The sequence below is a fragment of the Aphelocoma coerulescens genome, chromosome 3, assembly GCF_041296385.1.
Source record: "Aphelocoma coerulescens isolate FSJ_1873_10779 chromosome 3, UR_Acoe_1.0, whole genome shotgun sequence".
NCBI lineage: Eukaryota > Metazoa > Chordata > Aves > Passeriformes > Corvidae > Aphelocoma > Aphelocoma coerulescens.
In genome coordinates, this window is record NC_091016.1 from 125,510,466 (window position 1) to 125,523,081 (window position 12,616).

A 12,616-nucleotide genomic window follows, 5' to 3' on the forward strand; every position below is an offset into this window, starting at 1 on the left:
AAGGAGCAAAAATTGCAACATTTATACGGTAATGTTTTCATAAACCCCCCTATGTAATGCAGGGCTGCCACCTACCTAATGCATATTTATTTAGCAATCTCGTGCAATACTCGTTTCTGTGCCCGCTTGAGTTCATTCGGGGGGCTCTGGTGTCCTCTGGGGAGGTGCCCCCGTTCCATTTTAAACAAAGTTCACCACGGGATTTCTTGCCAAGCAAGACGTGTCTGCTGCTCTGGGCCACAGCTTGTGAACAAGTTACATCCATGCTGACATTTACACCGTGTGGCCCCAGCCAGATGACAAGAGACACGGCAGGTGACAAGAGACAGGGCAGGTGGCACACCAGGAGCCGACACTGAACAGGAAGACCCCCGACTACGCGATAAAAGCCCGGGTGGCCCTTTGAGGGAGCCCTCCTTTGAGGCTGTTTCAACCATAGCCAAAAGCCTGTTTCACAACCCCCTGCCCATTCTCCATGACTCCCTGGGCGAATTGTTCGCTATTTCCGACTCTTGACACGTCACCATCGGTGTCACTGCGGAGGTGGTGGGCACCGGGCTGTGAGGGGGAGGCTGAGGCTGTGAGGGAGCCGCCGCCATCTTTCCCCCTCAGGCACCGCGCGAGCGCAGGCTGCGGGAACCGCCGGCGACCGCGGAGGAGGGAGCGGAGGCTGCCGATGGCACTTGGCGGCGGCGGGCGAGGGGAGCTGTCGGTGGTGGCAGCCGGGCCGCTGTCGCAGGGGGGACGCATCACCGCCACGGCGGAGCGGCAATCCCGCCCTGAGCAGCCCCCGCCGCCATCTTCGCTCCCCGTCAGCCGCCGCCGCCATCTTTGCTCGGCCCTCAGCGAGGCGGGAGCGCGGCCGGGGGGGGGGGGGGGGGGGGGGGGGGAATGGGCGTGGCTGCCCAAGGCCCCGCCCCCCGCGCGCTGTGGGCGGGGCGGGCGGGCGGGGTCACATGACCGCGGCCCGTGCGCAGCCGGAGCCAACATGGCGGCGGCGGCGGGCGCAGGGGCTGCCGCGCTCGGCGCTGCCCGCGTTTAGGGGCCGCCGCCCCGGCCCCGCCGCCCCCGCACCCGCCGGACACCCCCCCGAGCGCCCCGAGCCCCGCCGCGTCCGACATGAGGGAGAAGGGCCGCAGGAAGAAGGGCAGGACCTGGGCAGAGGCCGCCCGGACGGTGCGCGGGGGGGCCGCGGGGCGGGTCGGAGGCCGCGGGGCGGGTCGGGGCGCTCCCGGCGGGGCTCGGCGGGGCGGCCTCGGCCTCCGGCCGCGCGCGGGGGGACGGGACCTGCGGCGGGGCCCGCCTGGCTCTGCCGCCGCTCCGCTCCGCCGCCCGCGCCTGCAGGGGCAGGGGTTTTATTTTGACCTCTTCTCCAGTTGCTTAATGCTTCCCGGCAGGAATTTCCCTGGGAAGCGACGTGGGGGAGGGACTGCCGCTTGGATTTGCGCTGGCGGGCGAGGGTGTAGGTCACATCCGCGAGCAAGTGACAGGCACAGGGGGTTCTCAGTATTGGCGGTGTATCCGTGCCTTCCGTGCAGCTGAAGTCGTTCAGGTGGGAGCTCCTGAGTAGCCCCAGGTCAGGCAGAGCTGCAAATCCTACAAGGTGAATTTTTGTCACCCGGTTCCCCAGCGTGACACGGTTTGTTGCTGTCCTGTCGTCAGGCTGGCCTCGGTGCCGTCCCTGTGCGGGTCGGGCACAGAGGGTGGACAAAAGAGAAGTTCAGAAATGGGACAGGAATGGGAGAGGAAACTCCACAAGTGCGACCTGCGGGAGCTTGGCTGAAACACTGAGTTGGGAAAGCTCAGCTCACACTTCCCAGACCGGGATAAATCCCCCTCACGGAGAGGGGGAGGAGCTGGGGTTCTGAGAACCCTCCTGGAAGAGGGATCTGTTCAAACAAGACTTGAAAAGTCTGGCTGGAAAGCAAATGTAAATAGAAACCTGCGGCTGAGACTTGCAAGGGGTATTTTAATAAATAAATTCATTTGGACCTTGTGTTTATAGCTTGCGAGGAATCAGAATAGCTGCTGTGTTCAGGAGATGCAGTGCAGTTCGAGATCTTAGGAAATAACTTACTAGCTTACAGGCAAACGCTTTGGTGTTGCTCTTGACTTTTAACAGTTTCTGTTGAAAGAACAGTGGCAGGATCTCCAGTGCAGAGCAGAAGTGGGACCAGCTCTTTTCCAGCCTCTGTGCACTGCTGTCCGTCCCTTGATCCCTTCTGGAATCCACTTAAGGGCTAAACCACGTATTCAGCAAAGCTGCACTGAGACCTCTCACAACTGAAGGTTGCACATTGCCCAGAGCCAGGGCACAGGCAGACAAAAGGAGGAAGGGATGAGTAAATGCCTGCCAAAACCCCAGCTTTGGCAAATCTGTGTGTTCAGCAGGAATGTTGAAGGGCTCTGGTCAGACTCCAGCTCCCATCTCCCCTAAGTGTCTCTGTGTTTTGGGGTTGAAATCGTGGCTGTGGTTCTTGTCCCGGGCTGTGTGCTGGGCTTGGCTCTGGGCTGCTGGTTGGGGTTTGTAGGGGAAATTGAAAAGCCATGCTAAGGAAGGGAGAGGCTCTCAGGTGCCTTGTGCTTCTGCTTTTGGAAGGTGACATAAAACTGGCCCCAAGCTCAGGGATCTCCCCTTTTGTCTCCAGGTGTCCCCTGTGTGTAGGAGGTTCCCTCACTGAGCTCTGAGCTGGCTCTGGCTCTGACCCCAGGAGTCACTGGGCTGCAGGGGATAGGCCTGGGGCTCTGCTTGTCACAGGATCACAGAGTCATCCAGCTTGGAAAAGCCCTCCCAGCCCATCAAGTCCAACCTGTGACCAATCCCCACTTTGTCCCCAGCCCAGAGCACTGAGTGCCACCTCCAGCCCTTCCTTGGACACCTCCAGGGATGGGCACTCCAAACCTCCCTGGGCAGCCCCTGCCAAGGCCTGAGCACCCTTTCCGTGCAGAAATTCCTGCTGCTGTCCACCCTGAGCCTCCCCTGGCCCAGCCTGAGGCCGTTCCCTCTCCTCCTGTCCCTGTTCCCTGGGAGCAGAGCCCGACCCCCCCGGCTGCCCCCTCCTGTCAGGGACTTGTGCAGAGCCACAAGGTCCCCCCGGAGCCTCCTTTGCTCCAGGCTGAGCCCCTTTCCCAGCTCCCTCAGCCGTTCCTCATAGAACTGACTCTCCAGGCAAGCTTGTCCTGGGAAACTCCTCACGTCATCCCAGCTGGATTTCCTGGGACAGGTCTGTCCCCCCTCTGCCTCCTCTCTTGCTCTGTCACCTCTCCACTGGTGCTCACAGGTGGTTGAGGCAGCTAAACCAGCAAAAACCATTGTTTTTTATAATTAACTTCTGGTGCTGATCTGTTCTTGTTCCCGTTTAGTCCTCCTGGCCAGGAGTTTGGGATTAGGTGTCCTCCAGTTCTGGGGAGGTCATGGGAATGTGAGGAGGGGAGAGCACTGAGGTAATTTGTTCTTGAATTAACGGAATCCATTGGAGCAGCTCGCAGGTGAGACATGGAAGTGAGGCCTTGCTGTTTGCTGGCAGGACCCGGGGGAGCTGTAGGGATGAGGGAATTCCGTGGGATTCCAGCGGTGCTGCTCTGTAGAGGTGTGGGGCTATTCATGGGACAGCAGAGCAGGGTGAGGTGAGGGAAGGTCCCCACGAGGGCAGGAAGTTACTGTTGATAAACAACCTTTTCTCATTTCCTGCCTCGCTCGGTGCCTGTGCAGCTGCACAGGGCTGGCAGCTGCTGCCCGTGCTGGGGACAGGGGCTGGGGTCCCTGCAGCTCAGAACCCACCTGCAGCAGGGGAGAAGCTGCTGCTACTGGGAGTATGGGGGGTGAACAGCACAGAGCTTGCAGGTGCCTGCGTTCAGGCTGCCTCTGGCCTGTGCCAGTGCTTGAGCTGCACCTTGAGCTGGTGCTGGGCTTGGGTTGTGATCCTGCATCCAGAGCTGTGCCAGGGATTGTGCATAGCCAGGGGGATGCCAGGGCAGTGCCCGAGCTCAGAGCTGTGGCTCTGGCAGCCCAGGGTTATCAGAGATCTGGAACTGCTGCCTGTTCACCCAGTGCTGGCAGGGAGAGCAAATCTTGGCTGGCACTGGCCTTGGTCTGATCTGGGATGTGTTGTCCTGCTGCATCCCACACCCACAGCAGCAGGGGCGGGGATTCTGCCCCTGTGCTCAGGTGGGACCCCACCTGCAGAGCTGCCCCAGCCCTGGGGCCAGCAGCACAAGGACGTGGAGCTGCTGGAGAGAGCCCAGAGGAGGCCCCGGAGCTGCTCCAGGGCTGGAGCCCCTCTGCTCTGGAGCCAGGCTGGGAGAGCTGGGGGTGCTCACCTGGAGAGGAGAAGGATCCAGGGAGAGCTCAGAGCCCCTTGCAGGGCCTGAAGGGGCTCCAGGAGAGCTGGAGAGGGACTGGGGACAAGGCATGGAGGGACAGGACACAGGGAATGGCTTCCCAGTGCCAGAGGGAAGGGCTGGATGGCATATTGGGAAGGAATTGTTCCCTGTGAGGATGAGCAGGCCCTGGCCCAGGCCCTGGCTGTGGCTGCCCCTGGATCCCTTGGAGGTGTCCAAGGCCAGGTTGGATGGGGCTGGGAGCAGCCTGGGACAGTGGGAGTTTTCCCTGTCCCTGGCAGGGCTGGCACTGGATAAGCTCTAATGTTGCTTTCCATCCAAACCATTCCATGGTCACCACTGCATCCAGTGGGTACTCCCAGGGCTGAGGTTGAAGGTGCCCTGGTGTCCCACTGCTGACAGGATCTGGGTTGTGCAGCAGAGAACTTCTCTGGGATGTTCTGACTGCTCAGGTCCCGAAGTTGTTGCTTTCCCTCTCCCTGTGTTCAGCACAGTCCTCGGGATGCAGCTTCCTCACAGGAGGGCGGGAGCAGAGCCAAGTGCTCCGTGTGTGTCCCTGCTCCGCCGTGGTGGGTCTGTGGTGGTGCCACAGGCACCTGTCCCCATCCCCAGCAGCCACCCCATTCCTGGCTGGAAGCCCCAGCCAGGCCATCGTGGTGCTTTGTGTGTGGGGAGGGAAGTGTGAGGTGGAATGGGCCGAGGCTGAAGGGATTTGGTGTTTGTTTTTCACGGGAAGTGCCCGCGGGTGACCTGAGGAAAGGGTTTCCTGCTGCAGCACCGGCAGTGCCGAGGAGCTGGGGCTGTGTGGGAGATGGGCTCTGGAAATGCTCCTTGGCTGGGTCACCCAGGGACACCAAGTGTTCAGGTGAGCTCTTTGTGAGGGGCAGCTGCTGCAGCCAAGTGCTTGAGATGCCAGCGTGGTTTGGGGAGGAAGGGACCCTCACCCTCATCCAGTGCCACCCCTGCCATGGGCAGGGACACCTCCCACTGTCCCAGGCTGCTCCCAGCCCCAATGTCCAGCCTGGCCTTGGGCACTGCCAGGGATCCAGGGGCAGCCCCAGCTGCTCTGGGCACCCTGTGCCAGGGCCTGCCCACCCTCCCAGGGAACAATTCCTTCCCAATATCCCATCCAGCCCTGCCCTCTAGCAGTGGGAAGCCATTCCCTGTGTCCTGTCCCTCCAGCCCTTGTAAATTGTCTCTCTCCACCTTTCTTGTTTGCCCCTTCAGACACTGGAAGGCCACAGTTAGAGCTTCTCTTCTCCAGGCTGGACAATCCCAACTCTCCCAGCCTTTCCTCACAGCAGAGCTGCTCCATCCCTCTGATCCCCTTGTGCCTCCTCTGGACTGGCTCCAACAGGTCACTCTCCTCCCTGATTGTTCCATGAAGGCGGCTGTGGAGCACAGCAGGCTCTTCTTGGAGAACCCAGGAATGGGCTTTTCACTTCTCAGTGAGGTGTTGAACAAGGTGGTGCTGCAGAAGATTCAGGGACTAATCCCAGCTTGTGGAATGAGCGGATAGCTGGAGCTGGTAAAGGCTTCCTGGATTTTTTTTCTGGAGGGGATTGTTTGTTACTCTGTTGGGCTTTTTGGTGGTGCTTTGTTTTGTTTTTAATGCCCTGGGGATTGTCACGACTCCTTCCCTGTTCCCAGGCTGTGGCCAGGGATGAATTTCCAAGACAGACACGGAGCAGTGGTGAGGGTTGGTCTGTCCCATCTGTAAAATGCCTTTGCAGAGGTTTTTGAAGGACAGGAACAGGGCAGGTGGTGGCCACAGCTCCGGGGACTGAGCCGCTGTCTGGTGTCCTCCCAGCACGTGATGCAGCTCTGTGTCTGCTGGCCAGGGAATTACCTTGGCATGGCTTCCAGGGAAACAGACTCGTGGCTGCCCAAGACTGAGCAGGACTCGGCACAGGCTCTGTCACACATTTGTACAGAAGGGCACTTTGCTTCACTCCTCACTCTCACAGATCCCTGAGCAACTGCACCTCTTGGATGTGTTTTTCCTGAATTTTTTCAAGTTTCTCCTGAAGGATTTCTGTGCTGGGGCACCTCCAGTGCTGGGGGCAGCTCTGGGCCCCTCCTGACAGGAGAGACCCTGAGGGGCTGGAGCGTGTCCAGGGAAGGGAACGGAGCTGGGAAGGGGCTGGAGCAGCAGGAGCGGCTGAGGGAGCTGGGAAAGGGGCTCAGCCTGGAGCAAAGGAGGCTCAGGGGGACCTTGTGGCTCTGCACAAGTCCCTGACAGGAGGGGGCAGCCGGGGGGGTCAGGCTCTGCTGCCAGGGAACAGGGACAGGAGGAGAGGGAACGGCCTCAGGCTGGGCCAGGGCAGGCTCAGGGTGGACATCAGCAGGAATTTCTGCATGGAAGGGGTGGCCAGGCCTTGGCAGGGGCTGCCTAGGGAGGTTTGGAGTGCCCATCCCTGGAGGTGTCCCAGGAAGGGCTGGAGGTGGCACTCAGTGCTCTGGGCTGGGGACAAGGTGGGGATTGGGCACAGGTTGGACTCAATGGGCTGGGAGGGATTTTCCAACCTCAGGGATCCTGGGATTCTGTGACTTCCCAGTAAAGCCAGCGAGTGCAGGTGTGAGCTCAGCTTGGTCCTCTGACACCTGCACTTCTGGGCCTAGAAGTTGTAGTGAGCTGAAATCTGCTTTAAGCTCACCCTAGGCATCTCTAACAGACAAATGGAGGCTTAAAAATGGTTCTTGTGTGGAAACAATTTGTGAGGGATGAGGTGGAAGTGTAATCCCCTCTAATGGCTGGAGCAAACCAGCAGACTACAAAATCCTCCTTCCAGTCACAATAATCCAATTATTGGCCTGCCATTTTAAACGCTCATTTCCAAGTTCCTTTGCTCCTGCTGGGAGTTTTAACCTCTTGAAGGGCTCTGTGAGTTGCTGCAGACGCCATCCCTGCAGCTGTGGGTGTGCAGGTGACTCCTCTGGCTGGAGCTCAGTGGAGCCCTTTTCCCATCCTTGGGGTGAGCAATGGGCTGGCAGTGCAGTGCTGGCTGAGGTGGGGCTCATTTGATTGCTATTAAACTTACAATTAGCAGTACACTTTAAAAGCTACCCCAGGGCCTGGCTCTTGGCTTGGCAGCGGAGCCCACCTGTCCCAGAGTGTCAGTGCTGTTGGAAAAGCGCTGGAATGTTGTTTCCCTGTGCAGAGCAGGGTGGGGCGGGTGCGAGCACCCGAGGGAACAGTGGCTGTGCCAGGTGGGGAATCCCCAGGCCTGCCCGGAGTGCCTCTCCCAGCAGGATCCCAGCTGGAAGTGTGGGCAGCTCTTCACCATTGTAACGTTCCAGGAGAAAAATTCAGTGCTGCTGAAGGACCCCAGAGACACTCTCTGTGTTTCATACAGTCACAGAGCAGTTTGGGTTGGAAAGGACCTTAAATCTGATCTCATTCCACCCCCTGCCGTGGGCAGGGGCACCTTCCACTGTCCCAGGCTGCTCCAAGCCCAGTGTGCAGCCTGGCCTTGGGCACTGCCAGGGATCCAAGGGCAGCCCCAGCTGCTCTGGGAATTCCATCCCCGCCCCTCCCCACCCTCCCAGGGAACAATTTCTGTCCTTGTTTAGAGCCATAAACGTGCTGTAGGTGTGGATTTTACCACAGAGCTCAGCCACACTCCTGCTTGGTCTGGTTCATTTAATGTTAGCAGGAGGGGTTGGAGGCCTCGTGCAGACCTGAGGGAGCTCCTCTCTAACAGCACAGGAGCCTTGAGAGGCCTTTCTGCTCAGGCTGTGGTCTCCTCCCCAGGCAGCTCAGACTTGCACCTGTACAGGGCTGGCTGAGCATTTCATGGCAAGGCTTTTGCAGGTGAGAATGTTTGAGACCCAAAGTCCGCGGTGTTTCCTGGCTACAAAATCCCAGATTGGTTTGGGATCACCTTGTCCCTCCCACCACGGCCTTTGCAGCACCTGCAGGAGGTGGAAATGGACCTGGTCACTGTGCAGTAGCAGAGCTCTGGTGTCTGAGAGAAACGGGACAGTCAGCTTCTGTTAAGTGTGCTTGGATGTGCTCTCAGGCAGTTTTTGGTTTTAAAAAGAGGGAAATTCAAATTGTGCAGAACCCCCGTGTGGCACAGGCTGAGGTGTTGTGCAGCAAGTGTGATTTGAGTGCAAGTACAGTAATGTAGGTGTGAGTTACTGCTCAGACTCGCCAGGGCTCACTGAACACCAAGCTGTGGCTTTGGGGTTCAGCCCTGAGCTGCAGCTGCTCCCCAGCACGTGTTAAACACGCCAGAACCGGATGCTTGAGAGAGAGATTTGCCTTTTCTGTGACTGTCAGGTTTTCTGCTCTGTGCATCTGTTGGGAGGGGTAAGAATAGAGGGCCAAGAGCAGCTGGGACAGTCAGTCCAGTTCCTGTAGTGTCTCTAAAATATCCCTGCTGTCGCCAGCGCGAGGAGGTTCTTGGAGGTGTGACCCAAATGCACGTCCCCACGGAGCAGCCTCGGTGGGACACATGGCAGTGCTTTCAGTGCCACTGAGCAGCCTCTCCAACAAAACGTGAGGGTTGGATGTTTGTGCCCGTTGCTTACGTTCTGTGGATGCTCCAAAACTCTGCTGTGCAGGGAAGGCAGAGCAGTGGAGCTGCTCTGGAGCTGAGGAGGGATGACAATTGGGAGGAGTAATACGATCCCAGAATGGTTTGTGTTGGAAGGGACCTTAAAGCTCATCCTGCCCTGGGCAGGGACACCTTCCACTAGGCCAGGTTGGTCCAAGCCTCTGCTCCCAGGGAACTGGGACAGGAGGAGAGGGAACGGCCTCAGGCTGGGCCAGGGCAGGCTTAGGGTGGGCAGCAGCAGGAATTTCTGCATGGAAAGGGTGCTCAGGCCTTGGCAGGGGCTGCCCAGGGAGGTTTGGAGTGCCCATCCCTGGAGGTGTCCCAGGAAGGGCTGGAGGTGGCACTCAGTGCTCTGGGCTGGGGACAAAGTGGGGATGGGGCACAGCTGGGACTCATCTTGGAGATCTTTTCCAGCCTCCGTGATCCTGAGATTATCTGTGCACATGGGTTGCATACTTACACGAGTTTTGTTTTGATTTCAGAAATTTGATTTTGAACTGAAGTCAGTCAAACAACTGGGTGGCACCAGGGCTGGGGCTCCTGGCCAGCTCTGGGGTGTCCCTGTGCTCTTGTCCCCAGGTGGATTTAACAGGAAGGACCAGGGAGCAAACCCAGGGCAGCAGCAGGAGCTGCTCCTGAACTTTTGGAGTGAGCATGAACTGCGTGTCACATGGACGCTCCGATTGTTCCTGGCTCTGCAGCAGTTCCGTGTAAGAGCATCCAAAGCAGTCCTGGTTAAAAGCACTTTTGTTCCTTCTGAGCCAGCCTGGTGTGGCTGCTGGTCACAGGAATGCCTGGGTGTCATTGTAGGGATGCAGCTTCGGGGCAGGATCTGAACTTGTGAACTTCTCTCTTTGGGGCATATGAAAACTTTGTTTTCAGAAGCCCAGCTGGGAACTGTGTTCTCCTGAAGCTGTTCTGAGGGCCCTCATGGATATTAGGCATAAAACCCATGTTGTCGATGCTCTGATAACAGGATATCCATGTCAGGGATATTCTGATGACTGTGCTGTCCCTGCAGGAGCCAGAGTGCACAGGTTCCTTGTGCTTCACTGGGTCCTGAATTCAGAACTGATTTCATGAGATCACTTGGTAAACATGATCCTATTCCTTCTGGCAAGTCCTGCAGTTTGTGTTCTTTCTTTCCTCCTTTCCATGTGGGGAAATTGGAATTTGCTCTCCAACCTCTTACAAGAAGCAGCAATAAATATTATCCCTCCCAGCTTTTCCTGAGCTCAGTCCATACTGTCCCAGTAGAGCATCCCCTGGGATAACAGAGCCCAGTTCTCCTCTTCTTCCCTGTGCTTGCTGGCACAGGATGCACAAACATGGGTTGTGTTGTGTTCAATTCTGGGAGCTGCTGGAGAGGGTCCAATGGAAGCCCCTGTGCTCAGGTGGGACCCCACCTGCAGAGCTGCCCCAGCCCTGGGGACACAGCACAAGGACGTGGAGCTGCTGGAGAGAGCCCAGAGGAGGCCCCAGAGCTGCTCCCAGGGCTGGAGCCCCTCTGCTCTGCAGCCAGGCTGGGAGAGCTGGGGGTGCTCACCTGGAGAAGGGAAGGATCCAGGGAGAACTCAGAGCCCCTTGCAGGGCCTGAAGGGGCTCCAGGAGAGCTGGAGAGGGACTGGGGCCAAGGGCTGGAGGGACAGGACACAGGGAATGGCTTCCCAGTGCCAGAGGGCAGGGCTGGATGGGAGATTGGGAAGGAATTGTTCCCTGGGAGGGTGGGCAGGCCCTGGCACAGGGTGCCCAGAGCAGCTGGGGCTGCCCCTGGATCCCTGGCCAGGCTGGACATTGGGGCTTGGAGCCTTTGACCATAAAGTTGATCCCAGCCCATGCTGCTCCAAGGAACTGCCATTGGAACAGTATGGAGTAAAGGATTCACTGAGGACTTAAGTCTCCCTGAGCTCGATAATCTCAGTTTTAAGGCATTAACTCACCCCATCACTGGCAAAGTCTGCTTCCCTCTGGTGTAGAATCTTTCAAAGGCAGAGCCAGGAGTTCAGGGTCTCTCTGCTCCCCTCCTGCAGCTGTTTCCATCTGAACCTGCGCAGAAGGCAGCCAGGAGAATTGTCCCAGCTCAGCAGCGTTGTGGCAGTGATGGGTTTATCCCTCAGCAGGCACATTTGCATTTGTGCGTGACCTGGGATGGTTTTCTTCTCCTCAATAAACACCTGTTTGGAGAGGCAGCTGAAGTATCCCCTGAGTCTGAGTGTGTGGCCTCCTGCTTTGGGACACTCAGGGGTGAACAACCCACTGGGGAGGCACAGCACTGCCCTGGCTGTCCCAGTGCTTGGCTCAAGGCTCAAGGTGCTTAAACTGTTGGTTTTCCTTATTTCCTTGTGCTGGGAGGGTTTGAGGGGCTTCCCTTCCCTTCTGCCACTTGCTGCTTTTGCTGTCAAATAGAAATTCTGCAAGGAAGGGCTTTTTTCAGTTAAAGGTTTTGGGTTGTAGATGAGCACTTCAGTAGCAAACTGGTTTTATTTACAGTCTCCACACACAGTGCACTTCCCTTAACGGGGCAGCAAATGTGCTTCAAATGCCATTTATTGTGACAGGTCAGGCCACTGAGGCTTCCTGTCCATCTCTGAGCTGCTGTCTCCTCTGGGCCTGTGGACAGCTCTGTGTTTTCCAGCCTTAAAGGGAAGGGATGAATGTTGAGGTTTCTCTGCTGCTCCAGAGGGGAAGGAATGTGGGAGAACAGAACCCTCCAGAGGAGCTGCCCAGGCTCAGGTTGGCTCAGGTGCCCTGATGGTTGGGGTCATCTTTATCTTCAGAGAAGGCCTGGACGTGGCACTCGGTGCTCTGGGCTGGGGACAAGGTGGGGATTGGTCCCAGGTTGGACTTGTTGGTCCCAGAGGGTTTTTCCAACCTCAGTGATCCCGGGACTGTGCCAGCCCTGCCCTTGCTCTGGCCTCTGTCTCCAACGCCCGCGAGGGTGTGAAGCTGCTTGGCAAACTCCATCATGAAGCTTTTCTTTCATGAAGCTTTTCTTTCCTTAATTAAAATAGGAGGAGATGCTATTTCTGGCTGGGCTTAGGTCCCTGCTCCCGCTCCCTTAGGTCGCTGCTGGCACAGGCGGTGGCGCAGCCCGGGGCCAGGAGCCATGCCAGAGCTCTGCGAGCTCCTTCCAGCCCCAGCGCGGACCTCGGCCCGCGGGAGCTGCCTGCCTTAGGGGGCATTCAGGGTTTGGAGAAGCCTTCCTGGCAGGGAGTTAAGGGAAGCAACGTGTCTGAGTTTAGCAGCAGCCAGTGCTGGCTTTGCCATGCCCAAGCTTTCCTGCAGAAGTCCTGGAAGCTCCTCCCGGGGCCCTGCCTGGCTGGGCTGGCTCCCTGCCCGGGCAGCAGGGCTGAGCACTGCTTGTTGTGGGGACTTCCTTGTGGGGCTGCTGTGCAGGGTTGAGACTCTGACCTCTTCCCTGTCTGCTCTCCAGGTGCATTCCCAGGAATTTGCCGGTTGGGAAAGGGTGATGTACTCCAGCCCCGTGCCAGCTGCCCTGGTTAAAGACAGCTGCTGCTGCAGGGCTCAGACTCAAATATTAATTTAATTCCAAAAATTAAAAAAAAAAAAAAAAGAAACAGAGCTGAAGACTTGACAGCTCAGTGTACAAAAAACTGCTCCAGCTTTGGCTGTGTGTGGATCCTGAACTCCTGTGCTGTGTGGGGGAGCCTGAACGGACAGCCAGGAGTGGTGCAGCAAGTCTGTCTTAGGAA

The 12,616-nt window shown here is 57.9% G+C and overlaps 1 protein-coding gene across 1 annotated transcript in view; it reads left to right on the plus strand.

The window, feature by feature from the left end:
• Positions 1-1,078: 1,078 nt before the first annotated feature.
• ASXL2 (ASXL transcriptional regulator 2) overlaps positions 1,079-12,616 on the plus strand; it is a 65,590-nt gene continuing 54,052 nt past the window's right edge. The window contains exon 1 of the mRNA XM_069011924.1: positions 1,079-1,176. Coding sequence (XP_068868025.1) covers positions 1,120-1,176 — 57 coding nt within the window. The 5' untranslated portion in view covers positions 1,079-1,119. The remainder of the gene's footprint in view (positions 1,177-12,616) is intronic.